The 23,286-nt window shown below is 52.7% G+C and overlaps 1 protein-coding gene across 1 annotated transcript in view; it reads right to left on the bottom strand.

Annotated features, from left to right (window-relative positions):
- Nucleotides 1–20,950, bottom strand: part of TEX264 (testis expressed 264, ER-phagy receptor) — a gene marked incomplete at both ends in the record, with an annotated part of 34,073 nt that extends 13,123 nt beyond the window's left edge. Inside the window, 2 exons of the mRNA XM_080625665.1 lie at nucleotides 16,254–16,475; nucleotides 20,693–20,950. Of these exons, the coding sequence (XP_080481791.1) occupies nucleotides 16,254–16,475; nucleotides 20,693–20,950 (480 nt within the window). The remainder of the gene's footprint in view (nucleotides 1–16,253; nucleotides 16,476–20,692) is intronic.
- Between the last annotated feature and the right edge of the window lie 2,336 nt (nucleotides 20,951–23,286).

Here is a 23,286-nt window from a genome sequence, read left to right on the forward strand (position 1 = left end):
ATCCTCTGGGCTGCAAGGTGTTTCAGAAACAGAAGGTGATGTTACTGCAATCAAGAAAAGGCTATTTTCATCAGCCAGCAGGAAAAATGAACCAACAATACAGCAACAGCAGCCTCACCAAAAGATAGCAAATCCTCTAGATAGCAAAATACAGCGCCTGGCAATTAGCACCTCCAGCATCCATAAACATCCCCCCCTGTCCTCCACACCAGCACATTCCCTGCTTTGCACAGTGGGCCCCATCCTGTCTGCAACCAGGACACTGCCTTGTCACCATGGCAGTGCTGTGGCTGCGGGAAAGGCAGGTGAAAAGCAGCCCCCAAGATCCCCTCCACAGTGGTGAGAGGGAGCACATTTGGGCCGTGGGAGCTGCGAAACACCAGGCTGGGAGATAGCTGCAGAGTTTTCATTTTCACCTTGGTGCAGGCAGCCTGCCATGCAATTTACACCTTTCCTGCCTGCCTGTGCTCCCCGAGCCCGGCCACCCGGCTGCTCCCGCCCCGGCAGAGCCGCAGGAGCTGTCAGGCACAGCCAAACCAAGAGGCGAAGGAATGAGCCTGGGTTGGTTGGTGGGTACGGGAATGCCCTGAAAAGGCTGATGAGGACCAGGTACAGGCTCCCAGGCTGCTGCTGGATGCTGCTGTGAGAGTCATGAACACTTTTCTCCTCCCTGGGATGGAGAATCCATCCTGTCCTCAAGCAAAAGGGTCTAAGCTCCAGCCCTGTCTCACTACAGGCACAGATGTGCTCCAGACCTTCTCCAATTCCAGCACCCACTTGAGCTGCAAGAGAAAGCCTGCGGCACATTCAAGAGCATTCCCCATCTTCAGAGATGAGGTGGACAGCAAGTCCCAGCAAAATAAGACCTTCCAGAAAGTAGCCAGGGACAGCCAAAGCCTCGTGGGGGAAGGACAAGCCCTGGACAAGGCTGCCAGCCAGGACATGCTCAGGTATGTTAGTCCATGTACTTCCAGGGACATATTTTACTGCCCCCAACTACGGGAACATTACCTGCAGAACAAGGAGCAGATGGTGCAAACACATAACTCATGGGGCTTGGTTCCCCCCTGGTGTCATGGTTATTTGGCACTAATTAGTCTTGAAGCAGAGACTTTCAGAAGTGAAACAAACTTTTGCATTACAAAAAACCATTAATTTTCCTAAAATCTCTGTGCTTTCCACATCTCCAGTTCTACCTTGCTCCTGTACTCACCATGGGTAAGCAAAGCCAGCTGGGGAGATGGTTCTCACCAGCTTCCCAGAGCTCTACGATATATTCTCACACTCTTCCTCCTACCGACCCCGAACACTTCCTCTCTTCCCCATCACTGCCACACACCAGCTCTCTGAAAGGGACTTTGGTTTTAACCACTCCAAAAGCTCAAACACTGGATTTTCATTAAAAGACAAGAAATCCATGTAAATCCACATAATCTCTCCTCCCCTGAGGAACTACCTCTGGGTTTCTGTCCCTGTCCCTAGGATCTCCATGATGTGGGTCAACAGCCATGCACAAAAGGATGTGGATGAGACTGCAGGACAGCAGGATGGCAGCTAGGGAGGGCTGCTTCTGCTTTGGAGTGCGGGTCTCTGGGGACCAACGCTCTCCTTCCAGCCCTCAGGGAATGCTTCTTCAGCATGAATTGCAAAGCTGAAGAGGTTGATGCAATGATCTCTGCCATCACGGATGGCTGGAGCGATGCTAAATCGCTTTGCCTGCTCTGTTGCCTCAGCGAGACTGCCAGGAACAGCAGCTATAGCAATTTCTCTGCTTCTTGTCAAGGGAGGGCCTTTCAGGAAAGCAATCACCCAAGATGTTCTCCTGCTCATCCCACCTGGGTCAGGCAGCCCACCACGCTGCAGCCTCCCACACTATGTGGGGCATCATGCAGGTAAAAAGAGCCTCTTTGAAACATAGGTCTTCATTAGGCTGCTTGCAGGGAAAGTAAGCCGTAACCTGGAGTACAACTTCCCTCTAGGTCAACCAACAACAGGTTGTTTCTTGTGGTGGAAGATCTTCCATGGCTAACTCACATTTGAGAACCTCAAGGGCTCCTCATCCAGGCATACATTCCCAGCCCACCTTGATGGCTTTTTCTGCAGGCCACCACTTGCTTGAGTACTTGCCCTTCCGCAACAGGGATGTCCAGTGGAGGCTTGTCATTCCCAATCTTCTCACACACACCTTCACCAGTAATGGGTCCTGTGATGAAACCCTTGTATGGCAAAATCAAAGCAACAGAGACAGAGCAGGAATGCCTTGTGCCCTCAGCACATGGGAGATCTTGCCACCCCCAGTCTCAGCCCTTTCGTCTTGTTCTTTGGCTCCACAAGCCATCCTCCCAGGATTGTGGGCATCTCCAGCTGCTCTTCCACACCTTGTTAGTCACCAGAGCAAACTCAGGACACGTGTCACATTAATGCCCCCAGGAAGAAAATGGCACAGTGGAATAAATAGTCCCCTGTCCCTTTCTACCTCCTTGTACAACTTTGTCTTTCTGCAACGCCCCCAGCTCCCAGGCTGCTTGGAATATATTTCACAATGAGCTAAACTCAGCCTCACACCATCCCTTCACAGCTGAGAAAGCTGAAAAGGGAAGCTGAAGAACGTAACCTTGCTGAACTTGCACAGATAAAGCCACCAGCAGCCTGGAGCAAAGCTGCAATGCAAATGCCTGATTCCCAGACAAAATAGTCCTTCCCTCACCACTAACAGGGACTTCGCGTTGGGCTTATTGCCCTCATTTAAAAGGCAAGGAAGACCAGCACAGAGGAAGTCTAAGCAGGTTTTCAGTCTGGTCTGCTGAGGAGAAATGGAAAAGATGAACACGACACCCATCAGCATATCTCCAGTACAGCACATCAGTAAATCTAATGGCAGAAAGCAAGTTTCCAGGACAGAAGGATCTTCCAAGCTATCGGCTAAGTGAGGCCACAGTGCAGAAAGGCTGTTGTGTCCTCCCGAGGCTTGCCTCAGGTGACAGGGATATTTCCCAGGCTCTCCACTGCAGAACACTCACCCATAGGCCACTGTTCACCCTTGGTTCACTGTTCCTCCCTCCCTTCCCTGGGAAGCAACATCCCTGTGTTTTAAAATGAAGCCAGAGCCCAGGACAAGCGCTTTTTGAATCTTTGCAAATGAACAAGAGGCAGTTCCCTGCAGGCTTCCAGGAAAGCTGCCTTCAAACCCCCACGTCCAAGAGCTTGCACCTCTACCCCAAGAAATGCAGCAAGGCAAAGGGCAAAGAGCCAGCAACCCTGGTGAGCCCCAGCGTGGTGACAACTCCCACTGGTGAGCTTGGCTAATGAAGCCCTGGAGCCTCCAGTCACTGCACACTGCCGGCAGTAACAATTCGCCCAAGGAAATCCCCAGTGCAAACTAACAGTGCTGGCGGGCAGAAAGCAAAAGGCGAAATGATAGGCAGGCTGCCTGCAATGCGGGAAGAGATGGAAACACAGGCAGAGGCAAGGAGTGGTAAGGGAAGTGAAGAAGCAGCAGCAGGCAAATTCATCAGGGACCTCAGGACAGTTCCAGATGTCCTCGAGCCAGAATGTGCCATTTCAGCAGCTGTATGTGTTGACTTACCTTTCCAGCCACTCTGGCACAGCAGACATGGGGAGCCGAGGTGGGGCTGGGCCTTTCCTCTGCAGCCCTCATCTCCTCCTCCTCAGCCCAGCAGGGACCCCAGCACAGGGCCCCAGGGGGCTCATTACCTTGGCCTGGAGAGGAGCACGCCTGCCGAGCACAGTGCTGTGGTGTGCTGGGGAGGTGGCAATGGCTGGCAGTGCTGGCAGGGACATGAGCCAAGCACCTCCAAAGCCAGGCTCTTCTGCTGGCAACAGAGGCAGCAGGGGACAGGAGCAGCTGCTTTCAGCAACCTTTGCAGTCTGGTGACTGCTCCTCTACCAGCACAGGATTGTGAGCTTGACCGTGCAGATCAATAACGAGATGAAATTGAAGTGAATTAGGCAAGGATGGAGCCCAGCCTGACTCTGCCCTTCCATAAGCCAGATGCTTTCCAGGTCCTGTGCACAGAGGTGCTGCATGAGCTGGGAAAGCTCCAGATATACACCGTGCCACTCAGCTTTCCAGGTCTTTTCCTGCCAAGGAGCCATCTCCCCATCTCCATCACTGCTCTGCGCTCCTGGGCACCTCAAACCATGTACAGCCCTGCACAACATCATCAACAGCAGCACATCAGCCAATGCTGCAGCCACCAGAGCTGCCCCAGGTCCTCATGAGTGTCCCTCAAGACTCAGAGGACACCCCTCCTCTTCCCAGCACCATGGTGCCCTCCCTCATAATACCTGGAGGATGGAGAGGACTTTGGGGAAGCATCTCTGCACCTCTGTCCCCATCCACCCCCCCCCAAGCAGCTGCAGCTCATCATGGGCAGGGAGCAGACTGGGCCCTGCGCCGCTGTAGTCCTGTCCCAGGAAAGCAGCTGGGTCCAGGCCAGCAGGAGAGTAGGGGTTTGGACAAAGCCAGAGCTGAGTCAATGCTATGGGTCCTATAGCAGCTCTCACTGGGAGACACAGCTTTGCAAGATAACTGATGGGATATACAGGCAGGGGCTTATCAAAGAGGCAGGAACCAAGCAAGAGAGGGACAAGTGAACATGGCACTTAGAGATGCACACGGAAGAAGGATGCGAGAACAGAAGGGCCGATAGCTGCGCTCCTCTGCTGCAAGCCCACAGCATCAGGCAGCTCCTGCAGCCACAGCAGCTACTTCTGCTTTGCTCATCTCCTGAACTGCTCATTAGAGAAGTACCACAGCAAGTCTTTCTTCAGCACTGACCTCTTGATAAGCTTTTGTCAACTCACAGTCTGATTACTGTACTGCTGGGCGGACGTTACCCCAAGCTGTGTATCTGCACAGCATGAAAAGAAGAGCAGCTGGCCACAGCAGATGACAAATATCTACCTTTCTGCATGTCAAGGAGCTGCCATCAGCTCCCAGAGAAATAAAACCCAGAGGAGCCAACCAGCCATCCAGTAGCAGGGGGAAAATGCCAGTGTCCACAGTGGGGACGAGGCCATGGTTTCCCTCCCTCCAGCCTTTCTGGAGTGCCTTATAGTCCCATGGAATGGGAACAGAGCCGATCAGAAAATGCATGAAGCTGGCAGGCAGCTGTGGACAGGCATGCTCTGTGAACAGCTACAGCACATCCTCTTCATCTCCCATAGGCCAAGACACCCCTTCAGGTTTCATCTGAAAGGCAACAGCTTCCAGTGCCACACAAGGATAGAGACTCCCAGACACTCTCCCAGCTGCCTTAAAGGTCTGTCCTTGACCTTCAACAGCACTTTTGCCTTAGGATCCTCCTCATAGAGCTGCAAAGATAAGGGAAACGGACACTAACAGCTTTACCGAGAAATCCTCTGGTTTGTGTTTGTGGTGTGTGGAAGGCAGGAAGGGCAGATGCAGAAGTTTCCAGGGGTCATGTGATGTGCCCATCCACAAGTTACCACTGTGATAAGCAGCTAGAGTCAGGGATGCAGAGCGGTTACTGACGTGCTCTCGCTGGTGCACTCAGCTCCATCACCCCCTTCATCCCTGCGGCATCATTATCATTCCTCACATTAGCAGAAGAGGAACAAGTAAAACCATCCATCTGTGGAGCAAGCACCTGGTGGTCATCGTACAAGCTGCCAAAAAATAATCACACCAATTACTCCACAGCACCAGAAACTCCCAGTATCCTTCTGCTCCCTCAGACCCTTTGAAACGTAAAGCCATACTGTTTGGTGTCATTTAATTTGGAGTTCAGCCTCAGATCGGCAGAGCCTTGCTGAGCTTTAGGAAGAACGCAGCCATGCAAAATGTAGACGTGCAAAATCCAGATGTCAGTGACCTGGAAGAGAAACACACCCCGAGTGCCACCAGTGGACCCAGAGTCCTGTTTTACTGTCCCACTGCCAGAGGAGCTGGCTGTGAGCCCCATCCCTCTCTGTGCTGCCTCAGGACTCCCGGCTCTCTTGGAGCTACTGGCCACCCTTTGGATACAGCCTTGGTTCAAGCTGGAGTAGACCTCAGGCTCTCTGCTGCTGCTGAGCTGCTCTCACAAACCTGAAAGCCTTGTAAAGCCTTCCCCAGCTCCCCCTCTGCACACAGGCCAGGAGATCTGTATTTTGAACCCCTGTAAAAGGTGAGCTTTGGAGAAAGCAGACACAGTGGCCATGGGAATCTGATCCTGTCCCAAAAGCTGTACCCAGGCTCTGCTCCAAGTCAGCACAAAAACCTCCTTCTAGTTTCTTCCTGCTACTCAGAAGAAGAGGTGGCTCTCCATCATCTTTCACATTTGTTCCTCTCCTCCAGGTTGGAGGCACATCCTTTTTCACATTACAGCCGCAGCTGTCCTACCAGCCCTGGTAGGGCAGAGGGACCCTACCTAAGGGAGAATGTATCTCCAACAAACCCAGCAGAAATGCATCTACTTAAGTCAGGTATGAGCCTCCATGTCCTCACACTCACCAGAGCATCAAGGAGCCCAGGAAAGGTAAATGTCAGGTGGGCAGGGGACAAAGACATGGGATGCTGACTTAGCACACGTGGAGGCACTGGTCTATCAGATGCTGATCCACTCTTGAGGATAAGAGATACCTTTGGTCTCTTACCAATGCCAGACACTGCACCAGATCGTGACAGAAGCCAGCTCAAGGGGACAGAGGACAAATACTGACTCATCCCTGAGCTGCTCCCCCAGGGGGCTGCCTCCTCCTATGCCCACTGTGGTCTGACAGCAGTGAACAAATGCCTTTTCTCACTCCTACGTGATCAGGTGAAGAGGAGAGGTGACAGATGACTACCCACATGGCCTGCAGATGACTGCCCACATGAAGGCAAAGAGCCTCGCCATGGCTTGCAGCTTGCCCAGGATAATGTAGGGGAAGCAGCACAGGAAGCTTGGACATCCCCACCAGGCTGCAGACCTACATCAGCTGCCCTCAGGCAGTTCTAATCTGGAGTCATCCCTGTCAGCTCCAAGGCATGTTTCTATTAAAGGCTCTGATTTTCCCCAGTTTGGCTGAACAGAGGTTGGAATAAGCTGCCACATGCTGGAAAAGAAATGGGACAAAAGGAGTCCTGGAGCTGAGGGCTCCCACGCACACTCCAAAAGCCAGCAAACCAAGAATTAAGCACAGCTTGACCTTCCTTTTTCAAGGAGCTCACAGACCAGGCTACAAGCTGCTCTGGAGCCCTGCAATGGCAGAGGCAGCTGGAGATCACAAAGATGAACCCAGTCTGGTAAATCTGGAGGAGTTCAAGAGGGTCAGGATTTGGCAGCATGATTTTCTGCAGCTTGTCAGGACAACAGAGTTCAGCAGCAGGTGTTTGCTCCTCAAAGCAGAACGGGATGTGCCAGCTGTACATAGGTGTGCACTGAACCATTGTACCTCTCCATACCTTGCACCCGCTCTGCAAAGGCTGTGGGTCCCTATGGGTGCGGGCAGAGCGATGGCCACCAGGCAACAACACGACCAGAAGAAAACCACATGCTGAGCCCATGAAAGCCTCCCCAAGATGTCAGCAGCTCTGCAGACCTCCACACCTGCCATGGTCATAGGACTGGCAGCTCAAGACACCTCCATCCTGCTGCCTCTGCCCAAAGCTACCAGTCACGGCAGCATCAACTTGAACAGCATCCGAAGGGCAGCAGCTGCTGCAGGAAGGCAGAGACAGCAGGGGTTTATATATATATATATATATATATTTATATATATATCCCTGTCAAAAGAGGAGACCCTGAGGACTTTCAGCATAACTCCCTGCTTTAGACCAAACAGCTGTGTTCAGCTGCCTCTCTGGTGCTCCAGGCATCGACGCAGCCCCAAAGCCTGCATCTCACCTACAGCACATAAGCTCTCGGCACAGGAAGGAGCAAGAACCAATTTTGTTCTTTCATTCCTGTGATCTGATCATCACCCAACCTCGCAACTCATCCATCCATATTTTGACTCAGTGCAGAAGAGAAAATGTTATGTTTTCGTTCTCCAGCCCTCCCTGAAGCTGGGCCTTTTCTCCCATTTTATATCTAACGAGAATCAAAAAAGTGCAAGTTAGTCATAGCACAATGGTCTTTTTTCTGGAGGTAAAAATGCCACTGCTTTCAAATGTATTATCTCCCTGCTCCACAGGTTTCAAAGTGGGAGCTTCACAGCCAGGGAAACTGGGCCAGCAGCGCTTGCTGGAAAAGAGCAATGTTTCTAAGAAGCTGTTTCGCATTTGATCAGGTTCATTTTGCTGTTTCTCAAGCCCAGCACAGCTGGCAAGGTCTGGCTCAAAGGGATACAGGGAAGAACCAGCTCAGAAAAATCTCATTAGGACCCTGCTAAAATAGTTGCAAAGAGGAAGATCGATCTCATCCTCTGATTAATTGACTGGCTGGCAAAGAGGGAAGACCCCAAGGTTTGGGATGGTGTCTCTGCTTGAGAGCACTGGACCCATCTCCAACACATGACAAAGAAAACCTTTTGAGCCAGCCGCATCCTCTGGGATTCTCTATAAATACATTTGGGAACAGCACACGTACAGATTGAGTCAATAAAGAGATCTGACAGAAAAGCACTGTAGTATTTTACTCTCCCTCCTTGCCCAAGGCAAACCATTTTGGTTCTCTCTCTCCCTTGGACAGCCGTATGAAATAAGCCCAGCTTCCTCAGTGATCATTAATCCTCGCTGCAAAGGCAAAGGGGGAGCAAATCTTTGTGCCTGAGCAGATTCATCTCTGACAATTTTGCAAGGTTGAGTAAGTTGTTATGGGGTTGCAAAGCCCAGCTTTCCAGAGTGGAGGCTGGGAGAGCAAGGTGGCTTCCCACTCACTCCCAGGACGGAGGGCAGGACCCCTGGCTGGCAGGCAGCACTGAGCCAGGCTTTTAGCCATTGAGCCATCCGGAATGCCTGCACGGTTTGGCATACATGGGAAGGCAGACGCTTGAAGCTTGCTCTCCTTCCAGGAGCTGCCTTTGGAAATGCTCCTGGAAAAGGAGCGGGGATGGTAATAGGATCAAAATGCTGGATGTCACAGGAAAGCATCCACAATGGCAGAGACACAGCGCTGAGCTGCCAGCTGGAACAGCTTCCCCAGGGATGTGGTAGAGTTGCCATTGCCAGAGGCTTTCAGGATGCAATTGGGTGCTAGATAACCTCATTCAGGCTTCCTTTCCCATGAAGGGTTGGCCCAGGTGATCTTTCCAGGTCCCTTCCAACCTGGGCTGCTCTCATTCTCTGATCACAGTTAGAACTGGAGAGGCCTCGGTGGCTGGAAGCCTGCCTCCCACACCACCCACTTCCCTGGGATAGGAACTTCTCTGCCTGTTGCTGGCTCAGGCACTTGCACAGTCAACAAGAAGTTGGGGAAAAACCTGGTGATTTCACACATGAAAGAAGCTGCAGAGGCAGGGAAGGAGCCCTTTTAACTACCGAAGCTCAAAGCAGGTCAGAAAACCTCTTTTCTGCTCAAATCAGGGCTGCTGCCAGAGCTGTGGTTTACACCTGCCCCCGTGCAGCTGAACAGCAGAGCTGAAACAGAAGCCATGTGCCTGCAAGAAGGAAGGTGCTTGGAAGCACAGAGCAGCAGAGCATCAGGTACCACACACACCGACCAGCACACACTGGCATACTCAGAGCAAGTCCAGCTACATAAGGGCAGCTGAGAACTAAGCATGAAGCATGGCCAGTGCTAAGTCACCACCCACCCCCAAGGACCAGGGAAAAACTGACAGCAGATGAGTAGTGGCCTGGGGCTGCCAAATTCCTCTAGAGAAGTGGGAAAGCGGGAATGCCTGCTGTGAGTGGCAGGAGACATGACGCAGAGCCCTGGATCCCCATATGTTCCATTAGCAGCGCAGGAGGAGCACGATTCCCTGCAGACACAGGTTAAACGGACCTGCTCTGCTGCACTAGCCAACCCCAAGCTGAGTCCAAAAGTCCCTTTGAAGCTAAGTAACATTGTCCACCAAAAATCCCTTCCACCTAGCTCAGCTCCCATCCTGACCTTTGTGGGCATCCTGCCCTCCCCTCCGTGTACTGTGAGGTCACTTGCATTCGCAGGACTGAAACTTCTTCAGAGGGTTTTGTTGCTGAAAATATTTAACAAGCAGAAGTCCCCGTGAACATGCAGACTGATGTGATGTGACATGCAGCTGGGGGTTGCCAACCATCAGCAAGCAGGCAGCCTTGCTGGAGAGAGACTGCTGAAAACCAGCTGTCAGTGCAGGTCAACAGGAGATGAATGTATCTGTGAAGGCACCAAGCCCATGCAGAGACACCTCAGTGCTCCCCTCTGGTCCCTGCAGCTGCATGTCACCTTCCAGAGAGGTTCAGGCCGAAGCAGTGTTGTGCCACCCATTGCCAGCTCCTCCTGCCAAGCCCAAGATCAAGAGATTCACTCGCTCCTGACAGAGAGCACACACCAGCCATGGGTGTCCTCCAACACTGCTGGCCAAGTTACTCCAAAATTCATCCTCTACATCAAGCAGGGGATGAGTAGGGAGAGACTTCTAGCTTGCTGAGATTCCCATCCTTAAACTGTCTTCCCCTAAAATAAGGCCAAAATGTTATCTACTTACATCACCTCTTTTACTGGCAGCAGACACAGGGTGTGTAAAGCCTAAGCAAGAGGAGGGAGTGTGATGTACTCAATGCACACCACCACATTACCCAGTGCCCACCAGCCCCCAGACAATCAGAAACAATTGCCCAAAGCCATCTTTGACATTGCCCTTTTCTGCTCTCTCTTCTTTTCTTCCTGTGGCCATGAGCAGCAGTGGAAGACCAGACCTCAGCAGCATGTGGCAGACTGGATGTGACATCCCCTGTGCCTCAGTTTCCCTGGCTGCAGGGAGATGCTGCAAGCATCAGGCTGTGCTCCACTGCCCTTTGGAGGAGCAGACTGCAAACAGCCAACACTTCCCCAGGGTTCCTAAGGGAGAAGAGAGAATTCAATCCACTATGTAGCACTTATGATCACGAGTGACTGGCAATGAAGACAACACCGTTAAGGGCTTCCTTGGTCATGGGATAAACCAAGCCAGAGCAGCATTTGAGTTGGATTTTGTTTCTAAGAGGGGAAAACAAGTAGGATGGGTCTTGCTTCTTCCCCCTCATTTCCAAACCCTGCTGCTGGCTGGCTATCACGAGTGGGCAACACCAGGGAGATGGCTTGTCATCAATCGCCTGCTCTGAGTCAGACCAGCTGAGGTAAAAAAAGCCCTACAAAAGTGGAAAAAAACCCCAACTCTGGAAAGGGAAACACTCCCACCCTCCACCAGCAGTCTGTCTGCACCAACCACCCCAAGCATCCTCCCCAGGGCTTCCCATCATCAGCCACATCCCCATCCTACTGGAGATGCCACCGGTCTGCAGCTACACCGCACCAGAGCTATATGAGGGACAACCGCTGGGACAGCCCCATCCTGCCACTGCTGCAGCCCCGAGGTACACAACTGGTGGGCATCAGGTGCCAATGAGGTCCATCTGCGGTGCAGAAGCCATGTGTGACCCAACCTACAGCCCTGCTTGGGGCCCATGTAGACACAAGGGCTCCCAAAACACTTTCCCCAGAATCCATATCCTTACTCCAAGCCCCTGCCAGCCCACAGCACAGCAGCCTGTCACACTGTCAGCTTAGCTTTCATCTTTACCATCAATACAAGTTAGACATGACAACTCCTCTATGACTCTCAAGGGCTTTTTTTTCCCCCCTCACCCTGTTTTTATTTGATTCGTGAGGATTGCTTAACAGTGGCATCAGATAACCTCCTGTCTTCCTGGGAACTCTACAGACCTATATTCAAATGCATATTTGCTAAAACTGAAGGCCTTTCTTGCCAATACCCCAAACCTCTCTAAAGCATTCACAAACTGATCCCCACGGTCACCTCGGGGCACAGGAAAAGGGAAGGAGAAAGATAGGGAGCTCCAGCTCCCAGAAAGCCACAACCATATTCCACAGGGTGACCCACTGGTGCAAGAAGGGAGAAGGTCACCTAGTTCTTCAAGGCCCATATGACGAGACATTGAAGGAAGCAAAGTCCCAGATCAGTGGTGATAGGTTCTGGATAAAGGTATCCTGCTCCTCACCCTCCCTGGGGAGATGGATATAGAACTCTGAGTGGCTTTGGCAGTGCTCCCCAGAGCTCACAGGAGACCAAAGGAGTTCATGAGGATGAGCATGGCTATGGTTGAAGAACAGCACCACAGAGAGGGCTGAGTCTCTGTAGTACTTCCTACATGCTCAGAGGAAAACCCTGGGCAGAAGCTGACGGGCTGGAGCTGCTGCTGCAACAGGGTCTCACATATGCTCAGACTGCAGCTGGACCACTTGCACAGAGCTCAAAACAAACTAGATCAGCCAGGAGAAATAATTTAAGGGGAAAACATCCCAATAACTGAGCCCTCTTTGCAATTGTTTTACCGGCTGTGAATCCCTGACCCCAGCCTTCAACACAGCCGAGCAAAAAGATTGTTCCATGGTTTTGTCTTTAAAGTACGAATCACCTGGGATGGGAACACAGCTCCACAGACCTTCATTTATAACAGCAGGGAGATCAACAGATCTGAGCAAAGCCAGCAGCCATGGCAGTGTGATCAGGGGAGCAGGAGGGGAAGGACATGGTGCAGCCATATTCACAAAGGCACTGGGCACCGAGGCTTGGCTGCTGTAAAGGACCACGTGTAGGTTCCCAGTCCTCCACAAACAGAAAGCTGTTCACATTAAGAAGCTGTTTGGGTCGCTGGGTAGGAAAGGACAGTCTGAAGGATGGCACAGATCCCAGCCACATCAGCTGGGGGAAACCTTGGTGGTGTCACCAGGAAGGAAGGAGTGTTCAGTATTTCTGCAATCGAGTTAGGCCAAAGCCAGACAACATGGGCAGAGGATCCAGGCGAAATGTTTGTTCTTCCATGAGAAGATACAACACATTGCTCACAGGTCCAGATAACACACATTTAAAACACACCAAAAAACCAGCTGACAAGCTGTTTGCATGTCAAAGGGCGATCTCTGGCCAGCTGGAGATTCTACAAAGTCCCAGGAGAGACAGCAGCCTTTGCCTGCCAATATTAAAATGGGTAAACAGCTGACTTGGGCAAGCACAGGCTGGTCAGCAAAGACAGAGCCGAGGCAAAAGAAACCGATGGCTACAACCAGACCAGATCACCAGGAAGCAAAGACTGACATAATTAATGCCAACCAACACATGTTTACAGCTGTAAGACCCTGTTGGCAAGCATGATTTATTTTTGTGGGGACTGCAGGCTTGACTGATAAATCAACCAGGTCCCTCCTGTTCATTCAAACTCAGAGAAGATGTAGGACTTGGTACAATTTTGGACTCTTCATTAGGGACTGTAGTGATAGGACAAGAGGTAACAGGTTAAAACTTTAACAGGGGAAGTTTAGATTGGATGTAAGGAGGAAGTTCTTTACTGTAAGGGTGGCAAGGCACTGGAATGGGTTGCCCAGGGAAGCTGTGAATGCTCCACCCCTGAGGGTGTTCAAGGTCAGTTGGACAGAGCCTTGGGTGGCATGGTTTAGTGTGGGGTGTCCCTGCCCATGACAGGGGGGGTGGAACTTGATGATCTTAAGGTCCTTTCCAACCCTAACTATTCTGTGATTCGATAATTTTCCAGTTTTAATGAAGAAAAAACAACTCCATTAAGGGACAGTGACACATGTTTGCAGTCACTGTTACCTGGCTCAGAACAAACCCACAAGGGGGGTGGTCTGTGGCAGGGGGCAAGATCTTCACCAGACATCTCTACACCACAGCAATAAGATCACTGCTGAAATAAAACATCCATTTGCTATAGTGACAAGTCAGAGAACTTTCTAAGCTGAAAACAGGTCCAAAAATAAGGGTCCAAAATAGGACGCTCTTTCACCCCAGAGGTCCCCTCCAGTCCCCTCCTCCTCCGGTTCCCCTCCCTATTTTTCAGCATCTCCAAAGCTTTCTCCACCCTTCCTCCCTACATTCCACTCCTCTTCCTGCCTCCTCCTCCTCCCTCTCCATTCCCGCTCTCCCACACCTCCTTCCTATGACAGGCAGCCATGCATCTTCCCTCCACTTCAGCTAACTCCTCTCCACTGGAGCTGGCATTCCACCTCTGCTACTGAGTCCCTTCATTCCTTCTGACTTCTGCCATCCCACCTGCTTCCTCCCTGCTGCTGCTGGGGTGGAAGGGCAGTGGGGGGACACTCAGCAGGCCTGACCTGTGGCTCTTATTAACAGCGCCCTTCTCAAAGGAGGCACAGCATGAAATAAATAAATAAAGCAAATCTGTCTCACTGCTGTCTCGGGTTGGTTAAGGGAGCCGGGCACCGGGGGTGGGATGCAGGATGCTATTTGGAGAAGCTGTCTCCATGGCAACCACCATTCCCACCACCAAGCGGGCATAGGTCACCTGTTTCCATGCAAGTTTCCCCCTCTCTCTCCTTCCCCATCTCTCCACCCTGTGAAGTGCTAGCAGAGCCCCAGGGATGCAGGTGGTCCAGCCTAGGGGAGAAGCCGCAGGGATGCTGGTGGCACAGCTGCCAACAGCCTCCAAAGACCCCCACACCACATCGGAGGAAGCCAGGGCATCCCCAGGGTGCAGTGTGCAAGGACCTGCAGTACCCACTCCCCTCTGCCTCACGCTGGCAAGGCAACCCCACGGTCAGCCTATCATGGGCAGAGAGGCCACACCTTGCTGCAGGACTTGGGGATGGATGCACGCACCCTGACACGTGCTGTAGGGACTGAGGCAGAGATCAAAACGTGTCGACTCCCTCTGCACGTGGCCCTGGGCGCTGCATTCCCATATGATTTCAGTTCTTTATTTTAATTCAAAATCGGCCCCTCCCACTGAATGCTGCCAAGGTGCTCCCAGAGCAACCCATGGCTCCCTTTTTAGCTCCAACAACCCCATCTCTCATGCGACAGATGTGCTCACCAGGACCTTTCCCCAAGTAAGGCAGCTCCAGCCCCATGTCGCCGAGCACTCCCGCAGCCAACCTGATGCTCCCACTCGTGCCAGCCCCTTCCCCACATTCCCACACATCCACTGCAGGGCTGGCAGAAGGGTCCAACACCCCCCGCACCAAAACTGAGCTCCAGGGAGAGACATAGAGAGTATGGAGTGAAGAGAACAGGGAACTGGTTCTGCTCTCCACCAGCTCTCCAGCACTAGGGGGACACAGGCAGCAGAGGTCTCATCCACTGCCGGTGTTAACACGCCTCCACTGGTTACTAGCAGGCAGCTCCCTAAGGCTGGGGTGTGCAAGAGGGTCGGCAAAGAGTTCCCCGCTGAAGCTCTGGGGTAGGCACCCGGGTAGTCATCCTGCGGTACAGCACAGGCTGCAGGATTCACACGGTTCCCCCACAGGGCTGGGAGTTTCGCCAGGAAAAGCAAGTTTATAAATAGTGCGTTTCAACACGAACAAACAAAAGCAGCAGAACTCGACAGCCAGATCAGCCAGGGGCTGAGCACAGGCCCCTCCCCAGCATCCTCTCCACCAGGAAGGATGGTCACATCCCTTCCCTCCATCACTCAGCTGGACAGGACCATCCTCACTCTCTAGAAAGCCTGGACCTGGAGATGCCCGTGTTAGATGTGGTGCTTGGGAACATCCTTGCTGCAGCCGGTCTTGCAGCCAGAGCAAAACAGCAGAGCTGGCATCAAAAAGACCAGAAGCAGTGGGGATGGCCACCCGCTCTGCTCAGGGTAAGGGCAAACACAGCCCACAGCTGCCCAGCATCGACCAAGGGCCACAAATTTCAATGCACTGCTTGAAACAATGTCTTCCTAAGCCCATGGACCAGAAAGTTTCTAACTTCTCCTCCCACTCCTGCAGAAAACAGCTGCTCCACCGGTGAGGCTGGCACTTGAAACAGAAGTCTCATGGCACAATGCATTACACCAAAGGGGCACATGCCTGCCAGATCCTAACAACATGTGAGACACTCAAGGAGAAAAGCAGTTTTTATCTCTGCGTTAAGGAGGAAAGCAGCAAGCCATCAGATGAGAATTTGCTTCTTGTCAACACAAAACAGCAGAAAAGACACCCCTGCACCTATGAAGCGAATGGGAGGACATCCCTGCTGGGGAAATACCTGCCAGATTGCAAAAGGAGGAGATCTTGATGGCAGTGCCCCAAGGGAAGACATCAAGACATGACATGTCAGAGCAGCCCCATCAGCTGTCAGCATGAGAAGCCTCTGACAGTCCACTGAACACATGCAGAGCTCTTCATGCCACGCTTGCTTACCTTGATGTAGGTGTCAAGGGCTGGGTGGACACGATTGATTGCTAGATGGATGGACAATGGCGTAGTGAATGGGAATGTCGCCATGACCACATGGCTGGGAGCAGGAAAGGAGAAGATCTTGAAGCCATACTTCTGGAACCGCTTGATTTGCTCTTCTGACGGCTTTGCATCTCCCTCGCTGAGGATTCGGCCTATGGCAAAACGGCACTTCTCTGGAGACACCTGATCAAGGGGAACAGATAGCCAGCATCAGAAGAAGAGAGAGTCTCAACACCAGCCAAAACCTCAACCTACTGAGCATGGAGGTAGGAAAGCACCACAAAAAAGGGTAAATGCAATGATTAGGCACACCAAACTAGGTGCCTGCTCCTAGGTGTCCACACTCCTCCCAGCCTTAGCTCACAGCCCAGTGCAGAACATACTGCTCCCCTCCTTGGAGGACACAGGGACTTGCAGCAAAGAAACCCCATCAGGCTGCTCACCGAAACCTGTCCCAGGTGAGTCACTGCCCCGTGTCTCTCTTGCTCTCCCCCCACATCAGAGACCCAACTGTTAAGATACACTCACCACCATCCCCATGTGCAGAGCATCCCTGCTACTCTGGCAGGAACTAAAAAGAGATTTGACCACAACCTGCTCACTAGACTCCACCACACCCTCAAGGAGGTTGACCTGCACCGGTGCCTGCCTCCAGCAGCCACCCAGATACATGTGCTGGTGCAACCGACTTGCACAGGCCACCAGCACTAAGCCAGAGAGAAATACAGAGGCTGATGGGTCTCTCCCACATGGGCACACTCAGTCCAGCTGTTTCAGGGGTGGGAAAACAAAGGCATGAAGACTTGCACAGAGTCAGCAAGCTATTTGTAGTAGCATGAAGAGAAACAAATCCCTTTCCATCCTGGACCACAACAACATGCAAAACGTAAAACATGCTCTCTCCGTATTTGGAAATGCCCTGCAGGCATTGGCATCACAAAACTCTTGTGGGGATGATGTGAGGTAGAAAGAGGGTGCACACAAGGCCACTGTGTTACCACTTCCCATCCTCATGTGCCCCCCAAGGGGATCACCACTCTGTGCTGCCCAATCTCATGTCTAATTTTGCCTGTGCAACGTCTCTTTCTGCAGCATAACTACCTCACACTGCACTCCTTGCCCTCCCTTTACTTTAAAACACTCTTTAATGTTGCACAGCAGGACTATCCCGGAGAAGAAACACAGCAGATGCAAATAGGAAGGAAGAAAACAGCCTGTCAGAAGTAGCAGCATCTACCAGGCTGGGGACTGGCGCCTGACAGCTCGCTCTTGCCCTCCTATGCTGCAAGAGGGAGCTGCAGACAGGGCTGTGCTGAGCATCACTGCTTTGGGGCTGGGAAGTAGAAGCAGATCCACCCCAAAGACAGCAAGAGACAACAGTTAAAGGCATCCCTAGCAAAAAGTCCAAATGAAGCAAGGAGATAAGGGAAATCTATAGTAAATTCCTTTAAACACGAAATGAAATCTCCATTTACATCCTGAGCAAAGACAGTTCACCCCCAGAGCAGGTGGAACGACCAGAGCTGCCAAAGCAGGCAGCACCACTCAGGCCAGGTACATTTGCTTCCTCCATTCTCCTTTTAACTTTCTATTTCACAGTGTGCAGCTCCACAGGTGCTTTCTCAACGACAGCAGCAAGACAGATTTGCTTTCTTCCCTGTCTGACAAAGACCATCTCAAGGGAAGGAAGGAAACACTCCAGCTAAAACCAGCCTTTCCCTAATTGTCCTTTTAGGATGGGCAGATGCTGATCAAAGCCTTTGCTCCCCCAAGCACCCCAACAGAGAATCTTTGGAAATTATTAGTTAACCTAACCAGCAGTTCTGCTGATGGAAGCAAAACTCATTCTTGCACTCAGAGAGCCTTTGGCATCATCCATCCAACATCTGGGCACAGGCTGGTCGCTAAGCATGCGAACATGTGGACTGCAGGCAAAAGGCCCTGGCACGTGCCTACAACTAGATGTGAGCAGAAGTGCTTGGCTGGAGCTGAGCACAAACCCACTCGCCACATCCCATCCTTGCTGAGGAGTTATTTTTGTTCCTGCCAGAGGTGGGAGAAGTAGGGAGAAGTCCTCTGGGCCGTTAAATATTAAATAAAAAGGAAAAAAGAAAAAAAAAGTGCAAATTAATATTAATCTTGTCCATTAAACCACATAAAACATCACTGGCAAGGGTTCGGCAGCACTCAGGGAGCATCCTTGTGCGAACACTAAGAGCCAGGAGCCAGAAGGAAGCCCTGAGGATGCAGCTGCCCCGGGGCCCAGTGTGACCCTGAGGTATCCCACATGCTCCAGGCCACCGGGCTCTGCTCAGCACACAGCTGATGTTCTCTGTCATCCCCATCCTCTTTTCTACCAAGAGCCTCCTTTGGCCATAAATCTGCCAGGACAGCAAATCCCACACTGGTACCTGCCAGTCATCAGTCTCTTCCCACTGCAGCACTGGGGCACCAAACCCCACAGGAGCTGGTGGCCAAGAGCCAGGCTGGAGGCAGCTGTCTGGGCAGAGCCCACCAGTGCTTGTCCAGGGACACAGTGGGACACAGCAGGCAGTGAGCACGTTCTGCTGCCTGATGACAAAAGGTCTATTTTTGGTGACAAGTCAACATCCGCAGCGGGTGGCCAGCTCTGGGCGGACCAGCCTCTGCCACAGGGTGCTTCACCAAGGTCAGAAGAGCACTGAAAACAAGGAGGAAGAGGTCCTCTCCCTCCCAGGGGAAAGGCAGCCTGGGTAACCAATTCTGCCCTGTTGAACCTCCAGGAACAAGGAGCCAGCAGTGCACACCATCTCCCATACCATCACAGCTACAAGCACACAGTGCCCAAGCAGAAAGTCTGCAGGGCAACCCCAGGCATTTCCACATCACATCCCTAGAGCAGGGTAGCACCAAGCACGGATGCTGAGCCCTTCCAGCAGCACTGACTGCCCTGCACAGGGTTCTCAACTCCAGATGAGAACCTTGATGCAAGGACACAAATCTGTGGCAGAAGAATTAGCCACCTGGACCACATGGGCCTCAGCACACCATGCATTCCTCACGGCTCCCATCCCTCACCCACTCCAAACATGACACTTCTTGCATCCAGGCGTGTTCAGTCAAATTCTGCCACTGCCCAGCTTATTCCATGAGGGAAAGTGAACTCCACCATCCTCCTTCCCAGGCCAGGAAGAGGCACTGCAGAGTGTCTTTTTGCCTCCCATGATCCAGAAGTAAAAACTGGAAGATAAAGGTAAGTCAGCTCAACACTAGATACAAAGACACAAGGTGGCTGAGCACACCAGGGTCCAGAGGCCACTGTCAAGCTCAGTGCTTTCTTGCCTCTGATATCTTCCTGTCAGGCCACTCAGGACTATGTTTTCACAGACAAGTCCCGTCCCAGCAGGTCCAACCCTTGGGAGCACCATGTTGCAAGCAGCGAAACAGGGTTCCTAAAATAGGATCAGTCATCCCCAGAGCAGAAGCATGGAGTTAGAACTATCAACCCCAGCATTGTGCCCCGTGCCAGCCCCTAGCACACATGCCCAAGCACACACACAGAGCTGCTAACTACTCTGCTGTCCCTCTCCCTCCCTGTGGCATTCCTCCACAGTCACACTAGCTACTGCAGCATTACTGGGGAGCCAGGCTGTCTGCCACAGACAAATGCCCACATGCTGTTATCTGGAGACCCCAATGCCACCTCACATCAGCTACTAGGCTCCTCACTCTCCAGCAAGTTCTGGTGCACTTTTGTTTGCTCCTTGTCCTGGACAGTACCCATCAGAGTACCTAGGTCTTGCTGGCAGTCACAAGGCAGCGCGCTTTCTGCTCACCTCTCAGCCTGAAAAGCATCATGGAGTAACTGTTTCATCAGACAGGAGCCCTCAGCACACCTCACCTGAGGTTTCAGTAAGAACTCTCAGGGGATGAAAGGACTACAGGGAAGCTCAGAAAAACACCAGTGCACTACAAACAAGGGCAATATGGATGAGGACAGAGCAAGCTGAAGAGACCATCTGCTTTCAACCACAGAGCTGCAAGTCCAGAAGGAAGCTTGGCTGCACTTCCTGCAGCCAAGGGATCTGCCAAGGAATGCGTCACCTTGGGATCATGAACATTGGCCTCTGCTCCATAATCACATCCACTATGCTGCTGATAACTTGTTCATAAGGAGCTATCAGAAGATAGCAAGCTTTGCTTGACCAATGCCTTCCAGTTAGGGCTGTCCAAGAAACAATCTGCTTTCAGGTGCCTTTCCCCACAGAGCATCTTCTACACATCTGGGAGAACTTGTGAATCCCACTACTCATTTACAGAGGGTGAGCTGAAAGTGCCTGAAATACAGGTAGGGAGCATCCTGAGCTGTGAACCCAGGTGCTGACCACAAGAACTTACAGGCCCCACCAGGCATGTCTTACCGTGTGCGGGTTGTCGTAGTAGACACCAATGGAGTAGAGCTTCGAAGAGATGCTGCAGCCATCCGTGAAGAGCTGCCCAGATTCACCATAGGGGCCTACCCTGAACTTGTAGGCCAGCGTAATGTTGCCAACAGGTGGGGAGCCAGCACTCACAACCACCTCTGTGAAGAGCCCTGAGTAGACAGCGAAGCCAAAGACAGTCAGCAGCAGCAGCACAACCAGCACTGCAATCAGCCCAAGGAGCATCCAGTCAGACATGACGGATGCTTGCTGCTCCACACTTCCTGATGCACTAGTGGCAAGAGATGAGAAAGAAGGGGAGTTAAGCTAGCGCTCGGACAAGCAATCACTCTGAAGATATTTATTTGTAGTAAACCACAACCCCTTCCAATCCCTCTTACACATGAAGCTTAAAGACAGTGGAACCACCCTAGAAATCTCCTGTATATTAGTCCCATGTTGCATCAGCCTGTTCCAATTGGTCACCAGGTACAAATTATACTGCTTCAGCACCTCTTGGGAATGAGATGATTATGGAGGAGAAATGGAGAGGTACTGTCCCCATCTCCCAGAACCAGCCACACCACTCACATCCAGTCTGGCATCCAGGAAACACCAAAAACCACCCCATGATCAACACCCAACAGACCAACAGATACCCAGCACTGGGCTAAGGATCAGGGGTCTATAATAAAATAATTTATAATTTATAAATGCCACGTGTGGTATTTTGACCAGGGGAGCCCCTCTGATCCAAGCACTCAGAGAAGCTCAGAGCAAGTTGAAGACCCAGCTAGAAAAAACATCCCAAACGCACTCAGGTTCAATGAATTACTGGTAACCCTTTTAGATTGTCTTTTTTCAACCTAAAAGTTTTTATAACCCCAACAAAAGTTTCCTGTTTTGCTTGGCATCTTTTCTCCCTCACACTTGCTGCAGGACACAGCAGTCTGGTGAACACCTCCTGCTTGTTTTCACCCACCAAGAGCAGTGGCTCTGGGGAGCTGCAACCCAAACCATTGCAGGAGAGTTGTTCGCTTTTCATTCTCCCTTGAATACAAAGATCTGGTCACAGGGACTGGCTGCAATGCTCCCCTGGGACTTGCACAGGAGCTCAGTTTGAAAGCAAAGGTTAAAGTTAACAATTCACCTCTGTGTTTTAAACCACTTTATCCAATAAAAGCTGTTCACAGTGGCTGCTGCTTGCTCAGCTTTACAGCAAAAGAAAAGAGTCACATCCTGGTAGAAACCATGGGCAGCTCTGCTCAACCCCAGCAAGTAGGGGTATGGCAGAACCAAGCCCTGCAGATCCGGCACCATCAGCTGCGCTCTCAGTGCCACGGCAGCACCAGGCTGGGCACCATCTCAAACCATGGCCCTACTCACCTGCAAAACCAGCTTAGTCCAGAAACGGCTCACGACATCTGATCCACTGGGGTGCAGGATCTGTGGCGCTGCAGCAGGAAAAAATAACATCATTGCTTCCTTTTGAACACGCAAGGCCAAATGCAAAACAATCACAGCAGAGCACCTGAATGGCACCCAGCTGCCTCGGACCTGCTCTCCAGAGGACGAGCGTCCCAAGGAGCAGCTTTTCCCACAGGACCCCACGAGACAAGATTTCTTCACAAAACTCTGTGGCTGAATGCAGGGGCATCAACAAACACAGACACTGGAAAGGAAGGGCAAAGGTGGACAATGTCCTGCTTGTATGCCCCACCCTGGGGACACCCGAGTGGTATCAGGTACTGCTCCGGAGTGGCCTCACAGGGGAGGAGCCCCTTACCCACAGCATGCTCGCAGCTTTACACCCGTCCCGGTCCCCAGCAGCACCTAGCCTCCTCCCTATAACCAACACAGATTTATTACTTCAAAATCACAGTTCTGGCGATTCTCCATGAGCTGCCAGCCCAAGGACCCAGAAGACGGCTGGCACCAGGGGAGAAATCGGTGTTTTGGGCTATTATTCCCGGTTCCCATGGGTCGTTCCCCCCCGGCGGCAGGCGCGGGCAATTTCTCATCTGCCCCCCTCACAGGCAGCGGGAGCAGAGCGCGCAGGGTTCCTGCCTGGCCAGAAGGCCGTGCCCGGGCGGAGGGCAGGGTCTTACCCGAGCGGCCCTAGCACCCGGCCCGGCCGGCCTGCGGCAGGCGCAGCTCTCGGCCCCTCTTGGCTGCAGGCAGCACCCTCGGGGCACCGGCTGCAGCCCCGCCATCGGCCCAGCTGCCGGAGCGGTGAGGGACCAGCCGAGCCCGGCCGGCGACCCCCAGCTGCAAGCAGGCCGCGGCCTGGGGGAACCGGAGCGGAGCAGCTCTCGCTCGCCCGCCCGGCCCCGCCGCTGTTCCCCCAGCAGAGAATCCCCCCCGCCCCGGTGCTGGCCGGAGGGACGCAAGCACCGCCCCGCTCTCCTCACCCGGGGCTCGCCGGTGACGGCCGGCCCAGAGCGCTCCCGGCTGCCGGCTCCCGCTCGCCCCGCCCCGCCCCACCCCTCTCCCGCGGGCACGCCCGGCCCCGCCAGGCGGTGGCTGCGCGCGGCGGGCAGCGCGGGACGCGCGCGGAGCAGCAGAGTGGGCGGGGCTTCCGGCGGGGCCATGGC

The sequence above is a fragment of the Psittacula echo genome (assembly GCF_963264785.1).
Source record: "Psittacula echo genome assembly, chromosome: 9".
NCBI lineage: Eukaryota > Metazoa > Chordata > Aves > Psittaciformes > Psittacidae > Psittacula > Psittacula echo.